The sequence below is a fragment of the Capra hircus genome, chromosome 2 (assembly GCF_001704415.2).
Source record: "Capra hircus breed San Clemente chromosome 2, ASM170441v1, whole genome shotgun sequence".
Classification (NCBI taxonomy): Eukaryota; Metazoa; Chordata; class Mammalia; order Artiodactyla; family Bovidae; genus Capra; species Capra hircus.
The window spans coordinates 13,319,139-13,337,264 of record NC_030809.1 but is presented as its reverse complement, the minus strand read 5'-3'; the positions used below and the strand labels follow the sequence as shown (position 1 = coordinate 13,337,264).

At 42.2% G+C, this 18,126-nt stretch overlaps 1 protein-coding gene across 13 annotated transcripts in view; it reads left to right on the top strand.

The window, feature by feature from the left end:
• PUM1 (pumilio RNA binding family member 1) overlaps positions 1-17,909 on the top strand; it is a 123,230-nt gene extending 105,321 nt beyond the window's left edge. For 10 of the 13 annotated variants that reach the window (XM_018057310.1, XM_005676742.2, XM_018057274.1 and 7 more), the window contains 6 exons: positions 837-971; positions 4,077-4,214; positions 6,982-7,107; positions 8,198-8,319; positions 12,746-12,938; positions 16,040-17,909. In XM_018057310.1, coding sequence (XP_017912799.1) covers positions 837-971; positions 4,077-4,214; positions 6,982-7,107; positions 8,198-8,319; positions 12,746-12,938; positions 16,040-16,171 — 846 coding nt within the window. In that variant the 3' untranslated portion in view covers positions 16,172-17,909. The remainder of the gene's footprint in view (positions 1-836; positions 972-4,076; positions 4,215-6,981; positions 7,108-8,197; positions 8,320-12,745; positions 12,939-16,039) is intronic. The other 3 variants (XM_005676740.2, XM_013973724.2, XM_005676739.2) reach the window with 1 other exon arrangement.

The window sequence follows — 18,126 nt, the reverse complement described above, 5'->3', positions numbered from 1 at the left end:
AGGCTGGCCAAATGAGCAGTTGATTATAGCAGTATGATTTGGGACAAGCTGGAGAACTTCTCTGACTTAGAGAATGTCCCTGGACTTGAGTTCCCTTGTATGGAAAATGAGTGGGTTGGGCATCCTTAATCATAAAGTCTCTGTCAGTCTCGTATGCTATTCAAATGAAAATAAAAAACCAAGGATGGAGAAACATTCTTTTAGGAAGACCTGACACTGTGCAGTCGTACCCCTTGATTTTACCGACTTTCCCCCTGACCCTGTTGACTTGTATAAATAGAGTAGTATAGAACAGCATATTCAGAAGAGAGTGTGCACGTGTGCTTTGGCTTAAACTTCACAAAGATGAGAGAACTTCAGTTCTTTCATTTCAACTTACAGACTCAGACACCTAAAGTGACGTAGGTTTGCTGCAAGAAATCCTCAGATACCCCTCAGACATTGTCTAAAGCTTTAATAACAAGCTGTGTCTTCCACCTGTACTGTTGTTTTTAGAATAAATGTAAATGCTCTTGTAATTAATGGCATATAGGTATATTTAATAGTATTGATGAGTTAAGGGCATCTTTGAGGAATTGGGTATTTGCTTAGCAGAAACTACTACAGTTGGATATCTGAGAAGTGTTTTTAACATTAAAAAGAGTTCCTCTTAATCAGATTCTGATAAGTACTGCCTTGAAGAAACAAAGGGTTTATAAACAAAAGGTTTAGTTAATCACAGATGACAGGGCTAAAAGAGGTATGCCAGTGGTTGATACAGAATAATGAATGCTTTGCTTTCTCTGGTTTCTTTCTTTCTACCTAAGTAATGGTGTTCACCCACACATTATGTCTAGTTTGGCAGCCTTGAACAGAAGCTGGCTTTGGCTGAGCGGATTCGAGGCCACGTCCTGTCATTGGCATTGCAGATGTATGGCTGCCGTGTTATCCAGAAAGCTCTTGAGTTCATTCCCTCAGACCAGCAGGTAATTGTAAGTTTCCCCTTTGACTTTTCTCTTGGTGTTCGGTGTTTCTTCACGGTGCATGTGGTGAACCTTGTAAATTTGTCAGTCTTTAGTGTTCTCTCAGTTTTCCTTTGGTGCTTGTGGCTGCCTTCTGTGCATGGCAAGCATGAATTGTGCAGTTAATTTTGTAAATTTATAGTGGATCAAGTGTCTTGTGTTAAAACCAGTGGTTTCAAACACGTTTCCTTTTGACCAGAATTAAGTCTCTAGTAGGTGTGATTTTAGAGGTGGGTTTTTCATTTGGCAAGAGGTGAAGAAAGTAAAGTAGTCAATTTCTTGTACCCCAACTGACCCCAACAAACAAAACTTTTTCAATTTACCTTGTTCTTTACCTTTTCTTCACTTGCACCCTCTTACTCATTCATTCCACCGTTTATTGAACGAGCTCCCGCCTAAGGCAGCACCTGGTCTGGCACACTGACCTGGTGCCCACTGTGTGCCAGTCGCCAGCACACAGATAGCTGAGACCGAGCACTGCCCACAGAGCACACGTGGGGAAGGGTGACGTGAGCGCCTGTGCTCACGCCTTTGAGGGCAGACTTCGTAGGAGGAGAAGTCCAGGCTACAGAGGAGGTAGGAAAAAATGGGACAGAAATCTGAGGTGTTGTGTGCTGTGAGTGGGAGCTGACACAGAAAGCGCGTGAAGAGGCTCGCGGCCTCAGAGCTGTCATGGAGGAGGTCCAGCCGGCCCCACACAGACCACGGGGCTGGGGAAGCCCAGCCAGCCCCCAGGCGGGTGTGCAGGCCGCACTGTGTCTGCGGGAGGCAGTACCTCGAGCCTCGGGTTCTGCCCGTTGGAGCCCTCAGCCTTTGGGCTCTGAATTCACCCAGCCCTTCTCGAAGGAGGGGGTGACCGTGGTCTGGCAGTGATGAGCCACTTGCCCTCTCTGAGAACAGAGTTCGGTAATGAGAATCTTTACTCTGGACTCAAGTTCTGAGCCAGACGAGGCACCCACCACCTCCAGTTCGAAACAGGACACCATGCTGGTGTTGGCGATGGCAGTGGAAGGCTGGGGAGTCCAGAGTGCTTACGCTGTGGGACTGAGATGGGCCTGTCAAGATGCTGGCGAGCGCGGAGGGAATGTAGATGACACGCAGCGCGCTGGGAGTTCATTCCATCCAGTGCCCAGCACAGGAGGCACAGCGGTAGGAAGAGGATGCTGTGTGTGAGCGGTCAGAAGCAGGGGCGAGGCTGCTAGTTTGTGTTCTCCTAATGTTCAGATCGTTATCAGCTTTAATTTTCCCTGGGATGTTCCAGGATGAAAACGCGATGACTGAATCTTTCCTTGTTAATTTTCATGGAACTTTTTCCCCTCTCTTGACCATAATGCCTGCTTACTGAAATCAAGCAGGAAATTTTGATTTCCCAGGTATTTTCCTCATCTGTGCCCTCTCCCACGAATATGATACATTGTTGACTTTTTAAAATTTTTACTATATTTTTGTGTTTGTTTTCTGATCCAATGGCTACATTATAGTAGTTTATGTCTCCCTTCTCTTCCCTGTACCCTGACCCCCATTGTTCTTTCTACCCTGTATATTCCTGAGTATCTTTTCCTGATCTGGTTTCTCTGTGATTCCTGTTCTGGGTCTAAACTACCTTTAGTGTTTTCCAGATGTAAGTGTATTTTAGGTGAAATAAATTGATCTCCAGTGGAGTTTTTACCTCTTTGGGCTCAAGAACATATTTAGGGAAGCCACTTCCCCTTCATTTTGATTATTAGAACTGTTCCTGTGTTTTATCTTTATATAGGCATCATCCTGTGTTTATCATTCTCATAATTATGTTTCATAAGTTACTCTTTTCTGACATTTGATTAGTTGCTTCAGCAAACTGTCCTGAATCTGTTGCTTGTTTAGTCCCTGGCAGTGTAGTGTTGAATTTCTTTAATTAGAAAATCTTTTAGTGCTTTACATGCTTAACATCTCAAGGGTTTAAGACAATTGTATTCATAAATGTCACCATCTTAAACTGGTTTGCTGTCTTCTCCCATACCATAAATATAGAGTCAGCACTGTGTAGCTAATATATAGAGATTGTATACAGCAAAGAAATTGGGCAGAAAGTACCAGGGCCCAGCTGTTGTGCATGTATTTAGCTTAAGGAGACCTGAGTCAGCGAGTTTCGGGAGGACGTCCAGTAAAAATCCCAATGGCTCTTTTTCGGTACCCATGTCACCCACACACACATACACACCACATAATGTCTGGTCTTGTCCTGTATTTTCCCTGACTTTGGACACTTTTCATTAACTGAGAGTACTATTCCAGCTGATTATGCAGTCAGTCTGGCCTGGTGGAAAGATCATGTTGGAGTCACAGACTCAGGCTAGAGTTCTGATTCAGTCACTGTCTGTAGTTTTAACCCTTCTCAGACTGAGTATGTTCATATATTCATATATATGGGTGGAGGAGAGGGTGCAGGGTAATATTTAATTGACTAGTCATTTGCTGACATGATCTGTGTTATCTGTGTATCGTCACATGCAGGAGTCAGATTACTTGGGTTTGAACTGGGGCAAGTCCAGGTCTATGCTTTTTAACAAATCAGCTAATTTTTCTGTGCCTTGATTTCCTCATCTGTAATAGTGGCCCCTCAGAGGATTGTCAGGCAGATCCATGAGTCAGATCATGTTAAACACTTAGAGGTCTGCCTAGCTAGAGTCAACGCTAGATTAACTACTGTCATTTTTAGTGATGGGTACTTTACAGGGTTGTCATGGTGACAAATGGTGAATTGTATGTGATAGTCTCTAATACAGTATAGCTGATTCGATACTGGCTCCTTTCTGTTTGAAGTTGACTGCATTTTTTTGGAACTCTAAGAGGTCTTTTGCCAGTTAGAGAACTTTTCTTAAGCCTGGTGATTGTTACAGAAAATTTGCTATCACGTGGAAAAACTCCAGTCCTCATTTGTTAGCAAGGTTGTCTGAGTGCCACAGCTGAGTTGTCCCACTTTCATTGTCATGGATTCCCTGCTCTGTGCTTTTGTGTTTGGCAAGGACAATGTTGACTGTCCAGGTTTTTGCTCTCTGTGATTCTGGTGGTGCTTTCTTTCCTTGTCTCAACTAGAATGAAATGGTTCGGGAACTGGATGGCCACGTCCTCAAGTGTGTGAAAGACCAGAATGGCAATCACGTGGTGCAGAAGTGCATCGAATGTGTGCAGCCCCAGTCTCTGCAGTTTATCATCGATGCGTTTAAGGGGCAGGTAAGTGACTTAGTAAAGAAACAAGGGAAACAAGTTGATGGGTATTTCCATTGTGAGCCGAGAACACGATGGGAGTGTTCTCAGGGCCTTTTAGTGTATTTTAGACTGCAGTAAATAGCAGTCCTCTTCAGTGTTACTAGGTACTAGCTCTGTGCACCTCTAGCTCTCCCCTTAATTGTCCATGGATCTTCTCTCCATCATTAAAGCAGATGTCCGATCAGTCAGGATGAGATAGTATCATCAGAGTTGTTAAGTCTTATATTTGAAGAGTAAGTTTTTTCATTTGGTTAAGTCTTATATTTGAAGAGTAAATTTTTTCATTTGGTTAAGTAAAAAGTTTTTATCATGTTTCAAAATTTAGGTGATGAACAAAACCAGTCTTACAGCTTATATGTGACTATATATATCTTTAACAAGGTATGGGACTTCCCTGGTGGTCCGATGGTGAAGACTCTGCATTTCTAATGCAGGGGTTGACTTATGTCCTACATGTCCACCTCCCCTCCATTCCCCTGCCCCCAATGTTAAGAAAACACAAAGGTGCTTCTTAATTTTGGGGCATTGGATGGGGCAATGATCAGGCTGCTTTGAACTCTGTTAAGTGGCACCCAACCAGACCTAGCTTCTGATTTCTCCTGTTTATTGTATATCATGAGAATCAGTGTGCTTTTAGCACCAGCTTCCAAGCAGAGTTGATAATTTGCATACCACAGCTTTTGTTGTTGTTGTTGTTTTTGAAAAGGAGGAGAGATTGGAAATATCAGTTAAATTTTCAGGTATAGTCACGTGAACTGCTAAAGCCTGCCTCAAAATGGGGTTTTAGAGTTGTTTAGGCTTTGCGGTTTGCTCAATTACAACAATGGTTAAGTAGAGTACAGACACTGAAAGTAAAAGTCATTCAGTTGTGTCAGACTCTTTGCGACCCCATGGACTATACAGTCCATGGAATTCTCCAGGCCAGAATACTGGAGTGCCTTTCCTTTCCCAACCCAATGATCAGACCCAGGTCTCCCACATTGCAGGCGGATTCTTTACCAGCTGAGCCACAAGGGAAGCCCAAACAGTAACTGAGGATTATTTGGGATTTTCTGAGTTAATTTATAAAAGAGTACCTCTGTTTAAGACCTTTTTTTGTGTGTGCTTGAAATATACAAAAAAGTAAACGGATTAAGCCACCAAATGAGGGGGAATATTTTCAAGATGGAAAATGCCAATGAATTGATAACCAGCATATATAAAGAACTCTTAAAATCAAAGAGAATAATACAAGTTAATTCAGAAATGGGCTGAAAGCCTGAATAGACAGAAGAAAATATGAAAAAGTAATCCCATTAGTAATCATGAAAATGCAAAATAAGACCACAAATAGTAGATCATTTTCTTTATTTTTTTTGTTTTATTTTTTTTTTTTTTTTGGGCATGCCACGTGACATGTGGAATCTTAGTTCCTCAACCAGGGATCATACTCTTTTGAAGTTCAGCATTCCCGGCATAGGTACATACCTAATGAAATATTTGGTCATGTACACCACGAGATATGTTTAGACGTGTTTAAAGCAGCATTAGTCTCCTAATAGGAAAAGATTAAATAAGCTAGATGTCTATCAGGAGAGGATTAGGACCCCCCCCCCCAAAAAAAAAAAATGTTTCTCAACTTTATGCTCTACAAATACACAGAATAAATGATTGAAGCTCATAGTATTATATGTAAATACTTGAATCACTATGTTGAATGAAATAAGTTGTTCTAGACTGAGTGTTTACCATTTTTATAAAGCTAAAATTGAGCAGAACAGTACAGTGTCTCAAGTGCACAGTTGTACACATGAAGCTGCGTATAAAACACCTAGTACTGTGGCTGACACTTTAACATCTGAGACCCTCCATGGACTGTAGCCCCCTAGGCTCCTCTGTCCATGGGATTCTCCAGGCAAGAATACTGGAGTAGGTAGCCATTTCCTTCTCTAGGGGATCTTCCCAACCCAAGGATCGAACCTGGGTCTCCTGCATGGCAGACACATTCTTTACCGTCTGAGCCACTAGGGAGCGTATTAAGTGTTCTCATCATTACTGTCATTATTCTTGACAATAAATTTGAGGTGCAGATGCTCCAGGTCATTCAGCTAGGAAGGGCAGAGTTGAGACTGGGTCCTCTGGATCTGAAGCCTGTGTGTTCCCCTTGTTCCAGACTCAACGAAAGAGGAATCGTTTCTTGCTGGAAAACACCCCAACTCAATTCAGAACATTATCCTGTGGTTATGTGAAAGCATTCAGGCTTTGGTCCAAACCCTTTCTCTGTTTTTAAAGCCATCATTTGACACCGTGGACTCTTTAACTGTGTTTTCTATGACCTTAATTAATTCTCTGTTCCTTTATAAATAACTTTTTGGGAAGGTCCTTCTTAGTTTTGAAATTGTATAAATCTGTGAATTCTTGGAATGGGTTTAAGAAATTATAGAGTTTATCCTCATTTGTCCATACACACTTTATTATTTGCAGAGAGAACTTAAATGCCATACTTAATAATTTGGACTTGAAGTCAGAGTAGGAAATAAAATCCTGGCCGTGTCATTTACTGTCTGTAAGACTTTAGGCACATTATGTAAACTTAGGCACTTCGGTTTTCTCTTCTGTATATCAAGAATAATCATGACTGTCTCTCGAGGTCATTGGGAAAATTAATGGGAAAATGTATATAAATAATACTGAAGTATTAAAAGTGGCACCTGTTATTTTTGGTTTTCTTGTTTGTGTTGGTTTGCCCTAGGTGTTTGCTTTGTCCACGCATCCTTATGGCTGCCGAGTGATTCAGAGGATCCTGGAGCACTGTCTCCCCGACCAGACACTCCCTATTTTAGAGGAGCTTCACCAGCACACAGAGCAACTTGTACAGGTAGTGGAGTTGCCGGTAGACTAACTGCAAGCACCTGGGGGCTTACGTGTTTTCTCAGCACAGGTTGCTTTTCCAGAAGGGGTTAATGTGTTTAAAATGCCCATTGAAATTCTGGGCAAGTTTTCATTTATACCAGCCTGGTTCATCTTTTATGAATATGGGTGATGAGTAGAACCCTGCCCTTGAAGTTGAGATCTACCTCTGAGTCATCAAGAGATCTGCCAGGAACTGTCAAAGGCCAGAGCCCTATCATGGATTAAGCTCTCTGCGGCCACTTAGGCAGGCCATGTAGTCTGCCAGTTTCATCTTTTCAAATGAACTAAATGGATTAGTTGATTTCTGTAGTTTTTTAAATTTGTCTTGCTTGTGCTAAAATTTTCTCCCATATCATACTGTTTGAACACTTTCTTCATGTAGTGTGTTGTCTTAAAGCAATTTTTGGAGTGGTGCTTGTTTTGCTGAGAGATGTGAGATTATAAATGTATTAATATTCATTGTAGAAAAAATTGAAAGTGCAGAAAGGAGCAGCAGAACACAAGAAATGTTCCATAATCCTACTGTCCAGAAGCAGACATATTTGGCATAGGCACTTTTAAAAAAAAAGTATTCTTTGTATGCACTTAATTTTTTACATCTTACAAATAAATATTTGTGCCTTTGGAGTTCCTTGCTCGCACACTTATTCTTTAAAGGCCTCTTTCCCTTGGGATGAGTGTCTCCATTGTCTGCTTGTGGCGGTATTTAACTCAGTGTTGCCAGTGTTTCCAGCTTTTCTTTGTTAAAGATGGGTGCAGAGACCCACGTGTACATTTGTTAGAAAAATAGCTCTTTATTTGAAATCCCTGACTAAGACCTTTCAGCATAAATATATATAGAAACATTCCATTGTCTAGAAATGATGCGTTCCTGTTTTGTAATGATAGGGAAAAATTGTCACTACCTACCCATTAAAAAAATTCCGTATGTGTTCTTTAGTATTCAGGTAAGCCATCATGGTGTTAAAGGAAGATAGGTGTTGATTAATGTCAGAATTTAGGTAGCATAGAGCTTGTTTAAATAAATTAAAAATTTTCTGTTGTTTTTGAAACAGGATCAATATGGAAATTACGTAATCCAGCATGTATTGGAGCATGGTCGTCCTGAGGATAAAAGTAAAATTGTAGCAGAAATTCGAGGCAATGTACTTGTGTTGAGTCAGCACAAATTTGCAAGGTATGTGCTTTGAATTACACAGACTGTTTTCCAGAAAAAATGATTAAATAGCATTTTAGGTCTATAGAAATTGTCGTACTTTTTTCTTCTTCTTCTTCTTTTTAATGTGTATTTTCCTTAAAGTAATATATAGGTATTGAGTTCTACTGCAAAATATGAAACATAAGACGTCTCTTAGTTGGCTCCTTACTCCCCTAGAGTGAGCCACGTTGAAATCTGGGGAATTTGTTTCTAAAGCACATACATTTTTGTACTCTGGTAAACTGGGTATTTCAGGAATTTACTTTTTTGGAATTGTGAAATGTTCTTTACTTAATTTCCTCATTGATACTGGAGTTAAAAGGAAGGTAACCATTTCTTTGTATAAGGCCTTCATATTCTTCAAAATCTCTTACCAAGTCTTCATATCATACCAGCCCAATAATTAAATGTATTAGTTATTCCCAGGTTGTGAAAGATGTTTTAAGTAACTTATAAGTAGCAGAGATTAAAGAAGAAATTGATGGCCCTCCATAGGGTTAATGATCTGATCTGAGTGGAGTCTGTGTATCTTATCTTACGCATAACACAGTTCTCTGTATTTTTTGGAATATCTTTCTTCTCTTGTTTTTAAAGTAAATTGCAGGGCAGGTGTGACTCATACAGCCTTGATGTTTTTAAATTGTTCACTTTTAATTTATGAAATCTTATTACAGCATGGAAAATAGAGACAGAAAATAAAAGCACCCCAGATCCAGTGTCTCAGCACCCTAACCACATTAGGATCATCTCCTAGACCTTGTTTTAGTTTTTATGGACTTTTGCTAGGGTCAGGAGAATAGAAGACAGAACCTCTTTGGTCTCTTTTTGGGGTTACAGTCCTATTTACTGTCTTGTTCAGTGTATTTAATGTCTCACCCTTGTATAGTTAAGTATTAGGGTTGTGGTCTGATAATGAGTGAGTAGCTATTTTGGGCCCGATTCTCTCATGTATAACAACTAATAAATTGTTGACAAAATGCCAGAAACTACCTGCAGACATTAGATGGTGACCAGGAGCAGAGCGATAACCAGAAGTGAGTAGAGGAGGTTGTTGATACTTGAGAGAAGGTTCACTGCATTGGGAATATTTCCTTCTCCTCCTCCCACACCTCCCTTTTTGGGAGAATCGGGAGATACATAATTGACACATAACATTGTGCAAGTTTTAAGTGTGCAACCTGCTGGTTTGATACATTTATATGTTGTAATAGTCCTACAGTAACTTTAGCTGTTACCATGTCACATAATTATCATTTTTGTGTTGAGAACCATTAAAGATCTAGTCTGTTAGTAACTTTGAAATTTATAAGAGGTGTTGTTGACTATAATTAGGAAAGTTTTAATCTGTAGGCTAAGTTGGGATAGAAAATCACTGGTGGTCTGAGAAGGCAGTGGCAGAGTGACAGGGGAGAGATTCTGGAAAGGAAGAGAACCAGGGAGGAGGGGGAAGCCTAAATTTAAACTTTCTAAGCATCTGGTTCACTCCTGAACCACACTGCATAGGACAAACTCGAGGCAACCCTACCAAGGCTGAAAGAATTTAGTGGAGGTTTCATCTGCTGCTTACTGCATGGGAGAGGGTTGCAGTTTGCTTTCAGCAAAGATATTGCATGCCCAAAAAAGGGGTTAGGAGAGTAATACTCTTAGGAATCGACAGAAATCAGGGTATACAGTGCATCATTTGTCATGTCTAGATAACAGAAAAATGTGACCTATACTCAAGAAGAAAAAATGAAAATGGAAAAATCCCCAGTGACTGTAGTTCCGTACCACCCAGATGTTAGAGTTAGCAGAGAAGGATTATAAAGCATTTTATAAAGTATATAATTTTATAATTATATAAAAACTATTATTTTAAAAATTAAAATTAATAAGTTTGTATTAAAATTATGAAAAAGTATATATAAAAGTATGAATTTTATAATTTTATAAATTATATATTTTATGAATTTTATATAAGTAATTAGTATTTTAAAATATTATATTTTAAGGTACTTAAAGTATTATAAAGCATTTAAATTACACTCAAAAATGTAAAGGAAAATGTGTATATAGTGAAATGAAAAGATGAATGTTAGCAGAGAATTAGAAAAGGCAATGACACCCCACTCCAGTACTCTTAAAGATAACAAAAGAGCCAGTAAATTTGAAAATTGAATAGAAACAAACCAATTAAGCAGTTAGTGACCTTATGACATTTTTGATGGTAACCCAGAATACAAAGTAAATTTTCCATTACCTTTGAATGCATAGGCACGTGCATACACACATAACTGAAGATTGCCCATAATTAATTGATACTGACTACTCTGTTTCATTTAAAAAAAAAAACAAACAAAGCTAGTCTCAAATCACTAAGTTGATTTTATCACCCACCATCAATTTAAGAACCACAGTTTCAGAAATACTAGAATAAACTTTAAAGACTGGAACAATATGGATTGTGTGTTAAGGTGGCAGGGAGGCTTTGGCCAGGTGGGATCCTGATCAGTGAGTGATCCTATAATACCTTCTTGAAAGACAGGTTACTGTCAAGGAGTCAGTCTTCTACCGAGAAGAATGAGTGTCCTGTTGCCAGCCTAGCTTAGTAGAAAATTCTGTTCTAAATCTGACCACTCTGGTCTTGGGTGGATGAAAGGGCAGCTCAGCCTGGCAGTTCTAAAAAGTGATGATTTTTTGCTTGAACATTTGGATATCGTGACTGGCTTAGTAATGTCCTAACTCCCTTTTCTGCTAAGGGAGAAGCCAGTGTCTATTAGGAGATTCACTGTCACACGCCACACCTTCAGTTCATGCTGAATTGCAGAGTGCTGTGGGAGGAACGTGAGGGGAAAAGTTTTCGCATACTGCTGCTGTGTCAGAAGGGAGAGGCTGTTTGTGGTCTTACATGTGATTATCAGACTTGATTTACTCTCTCTTAAGAAAGAGTGAAGAAATGTCTGGTAGACAATGTCTGAAGAAAGGATGGTAGTAGTTCTTAAACATTTTAGCTTGAGAATTTTGTTTTCTAAATAAAAGCATGTACGCAATAAAGGCTCAGTATGCTGAACCAGGTAACATGGCGAGGGTCCTTTCAGAGTGATGTGGAACGAGCACCCTCTCTTGATTTAAAAATCGAAGTAGGGACTTGGGGTAGGGACCTGGAGTAGGGACTTGGTGGTGGTTATTTGTGATGACTCTTCAATTATATAGGGCTGGCCTTTGAAAGAAGGCACTATCTCTTGCCTTCTGGTGTTCCTAGAATAGGTATAGACATCATTTTTTCAGCCGCTGAAGGCAAAACTAAGACAAATGGGTGAAATTTCAGGGAAGAACATTTATGTTAGTATATAAAGAATGTTTAAGAGAACCAGTCACTCACATGGTCAGTTGCCCCAGAATCACTTCCAAATCGTTGGAAATTCTCATGCAGAGGCTAAATGGGCATCTTTCAGAATGGTCAGAAAAGAGCTTTCTGCATTAGCTAGATTTGAAAGTTCCTTTTCTATTTGAGTGTTCTGTGATCCAGAGCAGCTCTTCCCCCAGTCATGAAATTGTTGCAGAGTGTTCAGCCGCCCACTTACCAGATGTTCTCTTTGCCAAGTATTGGCTCCAGTAATACAGAAACAAAGGATAAGTATTGTTCTTGTTCTTAGACATCACACAACTTCCTCATACCCACAGAGGCACAGAAGCAGAGTGCTGCTGACGTCCAGAAGCAAACATTCATGAGTAATCAATCACTCCTGGGTGAGGAGTGCCCTTTAGCATGGCTGGATGTGATTTAATCAGCTTCTGCAGTCAGTCCCTCTGGGTTTTAGAGGAACTCTGATTTAAGTAACTGCATTTTTTTTTTTTTTTTTTTTCTTTTCCGAGGTTGAGACATCTGTGAAGTGTTAAGAAATGCGGCACACCTAGGGGTCCTTCTTGTTCTTAAGAGACAGTGTGAAGTAGTTGACTGATGACTGTGGTTTCTCCTTGTGTCTGCCTTCACTCAGCAAGTCTATAGGGCCTCTCTTAACTGCCTAGCTCTGTGTGTGGCACTAGGGATTTAGATGTGAGAGAAACTTGTTTTTGGCCCCATTAAGCTCACAGAGGTGAGGAGATTGATAGATGTTGATGCCTGTTGAAATTATGTTCATTACCTATTTTCAGTTCATAACCAGTTGTATGAACCTTTACTTACGTGGGTTTACCCTCCCCTGTTAGATGGTTGGGTCTGGTACCCTCCATGACCTGTGCTTGGCCATTGTTGACGTTGGAGATCACAGATGGCAAAGATAGGGTCTCATAGAGCCAAACAGATGAGGAATTAATCTTCCAAGAAGCCTCATTTGCTGCTGACCTTGAGGTCAGAGCCCAGGCCAAATAAGCACAGCCTAACGAGGTCCCGCTAAGGTTTGGCCCTGGATTTGTCTCCTTACAGCAACGTTGTGGAGAAGTGTGTCACTCACGCCTCCCGTACAGAGCGCGCTGTGCTTATCGACGAGGTGTGCACCATGAACGATGGTCCCCACAGTGCCTTATACACCATGATGAAGGACCAGTATGCCAACTACGTGGTCCAGAAGATGATCGATGTGGCAGAGCCAGCTCAGAGGAAGATCGTCATGCACAAGGTAGGCGTTTGTGCAGGTCTCAGTCAGAGAGGAGGAGTTGGCCCTCGCTTCTAAAGGAGGGTGGGCATCTTGCTGCTTCTTGCACAGTTTGTCACTGGATTGTGACTTCTTTACCCTTTTATCTGGAGTGGCCACTGTCCCTGTGTTTGCTGCCCCTCCGTCAGTAACTCACTGGTGTGAATGTTAAACTCGGTCTCTGTGGGGGAGTCCCCTCCCGGTTCCTCAGGCCATGCTTCTACCTCTTGGCTTCCAGGAGACCAGCTTCTCAGTCTAGCAGATCAACCTCCTTACCTTATTTCCTTTCCTCCCTCTTATCGTTCATTCCACCACCGTTTACTGAACAAGCTCCCGCCTAAGGCAGCACCTGGTCTGGCACACTGACCTGGTGCCCACTGTGTGCCAGTCGCCAGCACACAGATAGCTGAGACCGAGCACTGCCCACAGAGCACACGTGGGGAAGGGTGACGTGAGCGCCTGTGCTCACGCCTTTGAGGGCAGACTTCGTAGGAGGAGAAGTCCAGGCTACAGAGGAGGTAGGAAAAAATGGGACAGAAATCTGAGGTGTTGTGTGCTGTGAGTGGGAGCTGACACAGAAAGCGCGTGAAGAGGCTCACGGCCTCAGAGCTGTCATGGAGGAGGTCCAGCCGGCCCCACACAGACCACGGGGCTGGGGAAGCCCAGCCAGCCCCCAGGCGGGTGTGCAGGCCGCACTGTGTCTGCGGGAGGCAGTACCTCGAGCCTCGGGTTCTGCCCGTTGGAGCCCTCAGCCTTTGGGCTCTGAATTCACCCAGCCCTTCTCGAAGGAGGGGGTGACCGTGGTCTGGCAGTGATGAGCCACTTGCCCTCTCTGAGAACAGAGTTCGGTAATGAGAATCTTTACTCTGGACTCAAGTTCTGAGCCAGACGAGGCACCCACCACCTCCAGTTCGAAACGGGACACCATGCTGGTGTTGGCGATGGCAGTGGAAGGCTGGGGAGTCCAGAGTGCTTACGCTGTGGGACTGAGATGGGCCTGTCAAGATGCTGGCGAGGGCGGAGGGAATGTAGGTGACACAGAGTACATTGGGAGTTCATTCATTTACCAGGTACCTACAAGCACATGTGCTCTCCTTTCACCAGGGCACTGTGTTGTAGACAGTTACACTGACGCTGGGGAAATACTGGGGAGGGCCGTGAGAATGTGGAAGGGTGCCTCTTCTGATATGGGGATACAGAGAAGGCTCCCTACGAGAGCAATATTTGAAAAAAGCCCTGCACCTTTCCAGGTGGAGGGAACCGAGTGTGTGCAGGCTTGGAAGTGGGAGGCAAGGCGGCGTATTTAAATGGAGAAGCACAGCAGGTTAAGTGGGACAGGACTGTGGTGCCAGAATCACATTTACGTTTCAAATAGTGGTCCTGGCTGATGAGTACCTTGGAGGAAAGGAGGCAGTTGAGGGCTGGACAGGAGATTGTTGAAATAGTTAAGCCAGGAGGGGAGTGGCGATTTTGAGATTCAAGAAGAGTGGACAGAATGGGGCTTCGCAGCTGGTTTGATTGAGGGAGTTGAGAGGGGAGGGGGAGTCCGAAGAATCTGAAAAGCCTGACTTGAACTCTTTCACAGCTAGGCATACCCATTTTAGGGAGAGGCAGCATTGAGGGGAACAGGCTGCTTTCCACTTCCCTTTAGATCAAGTGCAGGAGGGAGCTCAGCGGTGTTGTAGTTGCACATTGTTGGTGTTTGTCTTGAAGAAGGCAGATGCAGAGGTCAGGTGGCTGGCCTCATCAGTGGGCCAGGCCTGGGGACAGACAGGTGAAGGAATTGAATTTCACTTAGTTTCCAAAGCAGAGCTGCCAAAAGCAAGGGGTTTGGAGCCTCAAGTACTAAGGACCAAAGCATCAGCTATGTGTGTGGTCGTGATTGCAACCCAAATGGAAGTGTGGTGTCCTTTCTGCAAGTGAGTTTATTTAGGAGGGTTGGGCAAATGGTCTGGGTGCCAAAGCTCAGAGTTCAAGCCAAGGACTGTGCGCAGTTCCCAGGCTGGCTCCTAGGTGAGAGTGTAAAGCTAATACGGGTCTGTGTCCTGTGTGGGTTACAGAAGTGGTTTCTGGAGCCACCTGACCCTTCCTTGCTTTGAGGGCACAACTAAACAGACAAACCAGTCTGCATGGAACATTCAGGCTTGAGAGTGTCTATCTTCCCTGGCATGTTGTCCTGTGTTGAGTGAGTACCTGGGGAGCTGTGATGGGGAAGCAGGTCAATATTGTGGGTCTTCACTGTCTTTGTGGCATGTTGGTGGTTCCACAAATGATTCTGAACGCAGTGTGTTGTAGCTGAGGTCTGTAGAAGGCTCTGTGAGGTCACCAACAAGGAAAGGTGGTTCCAGAGAGGAAGCACCTCCCGAGTTGTGTGGGATGCACGGGACTTGTGGGTATGGGTCTGCCCCAGGGTGGGGGTGGGCAGCGGGGAACGGAAGAGATGCTCGTAGGGCTAAGGTGAAGGGTGAGGCTGGAGCAGAGCTGTGAGAGGAGCAGCCAGACAGTGGGGGCTGTCGGACTTTAGGTGAGTGACTTAGCCACCGTGCCTCCATGTCTTCGTCAGTGAAACGAGGATGATCACACCTCTCTTACGAGGCTTCAAAGTGGACGGTTCTTGGCTTGTGTTAATCGTTTTTATTGTTATCATTAGTAGCTTTCTGTGATTCGCTGTGAGCTGGAGAGCAGGGTCAGGTGATGAGGGCAAGGGTTCGTGGTCCCCAGAAAGCAGCCCCTGTTGCTCAGGAGAGCCATGGGGCCGAGAGGCTCCCTCAGGGGCTGCCGTCCGGCGGTGGATGGTGTGGTCGTGTCACGGGATGCCAGTCTCCACACGCTGTCCTGGAAGTGGTCTGTGGTTGTCCGACCTCCAGAGCCCTCACTTCCTGCATCAGCGCTCAGGACAGGAGCTGCTCTCCTCATCTGCTGGGTCAGTGTAGCTTGTGAATTCAGGTGCTCAGGCTGAGCTACTGAAAGATGTTGCTTGTGGCGTTTGTGTACCTGTTGGTACCTCGTGGTGTCCAGGAGCAAGTTACCCTGGAGCCCCCTGAGCCTGTCCCCGGCCAGAGTAACAGACTGTGCTTTCTCTGTAGATCCGGCCCCACATCGCGACTCTTCGCAAGTACACTTACGGCAAGCACATCCTGGCCAAGCTGGAGAAATACTACATGAAGAATGGCGTTGACTTGGGGCCCATCTGTGGCCCCCCTAATGGTATCATCTGAGGCAGTGTCACCCCGTGCCCTCATTCCCACTGAACTCACGGCCCACTGGTGAATCCAACCAGCAACCAGAAATGCTCCAGTGTAGAATCCAAAAATGGGTAAATGGTTGCTCCAGGATTACCCTCTCCTCCCCAAAAAAGGAATCAAATCCACAAGTGGAAAAGCCTTTGTAAATTTGTTTAATTTTATTACACATAACATGTACTAATTATTTTTTTTAATTGACTAATTGCCCTGTTGTTTTACTGGTGTATAGGATACTTGTACATAGGTAACCAGTGTACATGGGAGGCCACATATTTTGTTCAATGTTGTATCTATATTCCACGTGTGGAAACTTTCAGGGTGGTTGGTTTAACAAAAAAGTTAAAAAAAAAAAAAAAGAAAAAAGGTTTTTAACTCATTTGCCTCACTGGCAAGTTTTGCAAATAGCTCTTCCCCACGTCCTCATTTTAGTAAAAAAGAAAAACAAACAAAAAAAAAACCCTGAGAAGTCTGAATTTTAGTTAAATGACCCCAAACTGGCATTTAACAGTGTTTATAAAAATATATATATATAAATATATATATATAATGAAAATCATTTCAGAGTTGCAAAAGCCTCAGTTTATGACATTAAGTTTATGAAACTTCTGAAAATTGCCTTTTTTGGAGACTATTATGCTGAAGAAAATAGTGTAGTCCGTTTTGTGAGGAGGAGATGTGAGCACCCAGAATGTCTTTCAAGGCCGGGCAGGTATGATTGTTTACTGCCTACTGGATTTTTTTCTGTTAACATTGAAAGGCAAAAATCTGATTATTTAGCATGAGAAAAAAAAAAAATCCAACTCTGCTTTTGGTCTTGCTTCTATAAATATATAGTGTATACTTGGTGTAGACTTTGCATATATACAAATTTGTAGTATTTTCTTGTTTTGATGTCTAATCTGTATCTATAATGTACCCTAGTAGTCGAACATACTTTTGATTGTACAATTGTACATTTGTATACCTGTAATGTAAATGTGGAGAAGTTTGAATCAACATAAACACGTTTTTTGGTAAGAAAAGAAAATTAGCCAGCCCTGTGCATTCAGTGTATATTCACACCTTTTATGGTCGTAGCATATAGTGTTGTATATTGTAAATTGTAATTTCAACCAGAAGTAAATTTTTTTTTTCTTTTGAAGGAATAAATGTTCTTTATACAGCCTAGTTAACTTTTAAAAAGGAAAAAAAATAGCTTGGTTTTATTTGTCACCTAGTCAGATAGTAGCGAGATCCTTTCTAAATGTTATTCAAGATGATTCAGTTCACACTAGTGGTTTTTTTTTTTTTTAATCCTAAGAAAGTAATGTTTTGCTTATTTTGTGACAGTCAAAAGGACGTGCAAAGTTCAACCCCGCCCTAACTTTCCTTACAATCAGAGCCCCTCTCACCTTGTAAAGTGTGAATTGCCTTTCCTTTTTGTACAGAAGATGAACTGTATTTTGCATTTTGTCTACTTGTAAGTGAATGTAACATACTGTCAATTTTCCTTGTTTGAATATAGAATTGTAACACTACACGGTGTACATTTTCAGAGCCTTGTGTATATTTCCAATGAACTTTTTTGCAAGCACACTTGTAACCATATGTGTATAATTAACAAACCTGTGTATGCTTATGCCTGGGCAACTATTTTTTGTAACTCTTGTGTAGATTGTCTCTAAACAATGTGTGATCTTTATTTTGAAAAATACAGAACTTTGGAATCTGAGTTTGTGCTTTATTACTATTATTATTTTTTCCGATATAGTGCCCCAGAGCAGACAGCCCTTTTCTTGTTTGTGTCTCTTTCTTTCTGTTTTGTTTTTGTTTTGTGAGAGGGTTTATCAGAGACATCCCACATGCATCACGATGTCCAACTTCTTTTGAAAAATCAGAAAATTCACCTTCTTGGGTGCCCATGACAGGGAGCATCCTCAAAAGCCCTG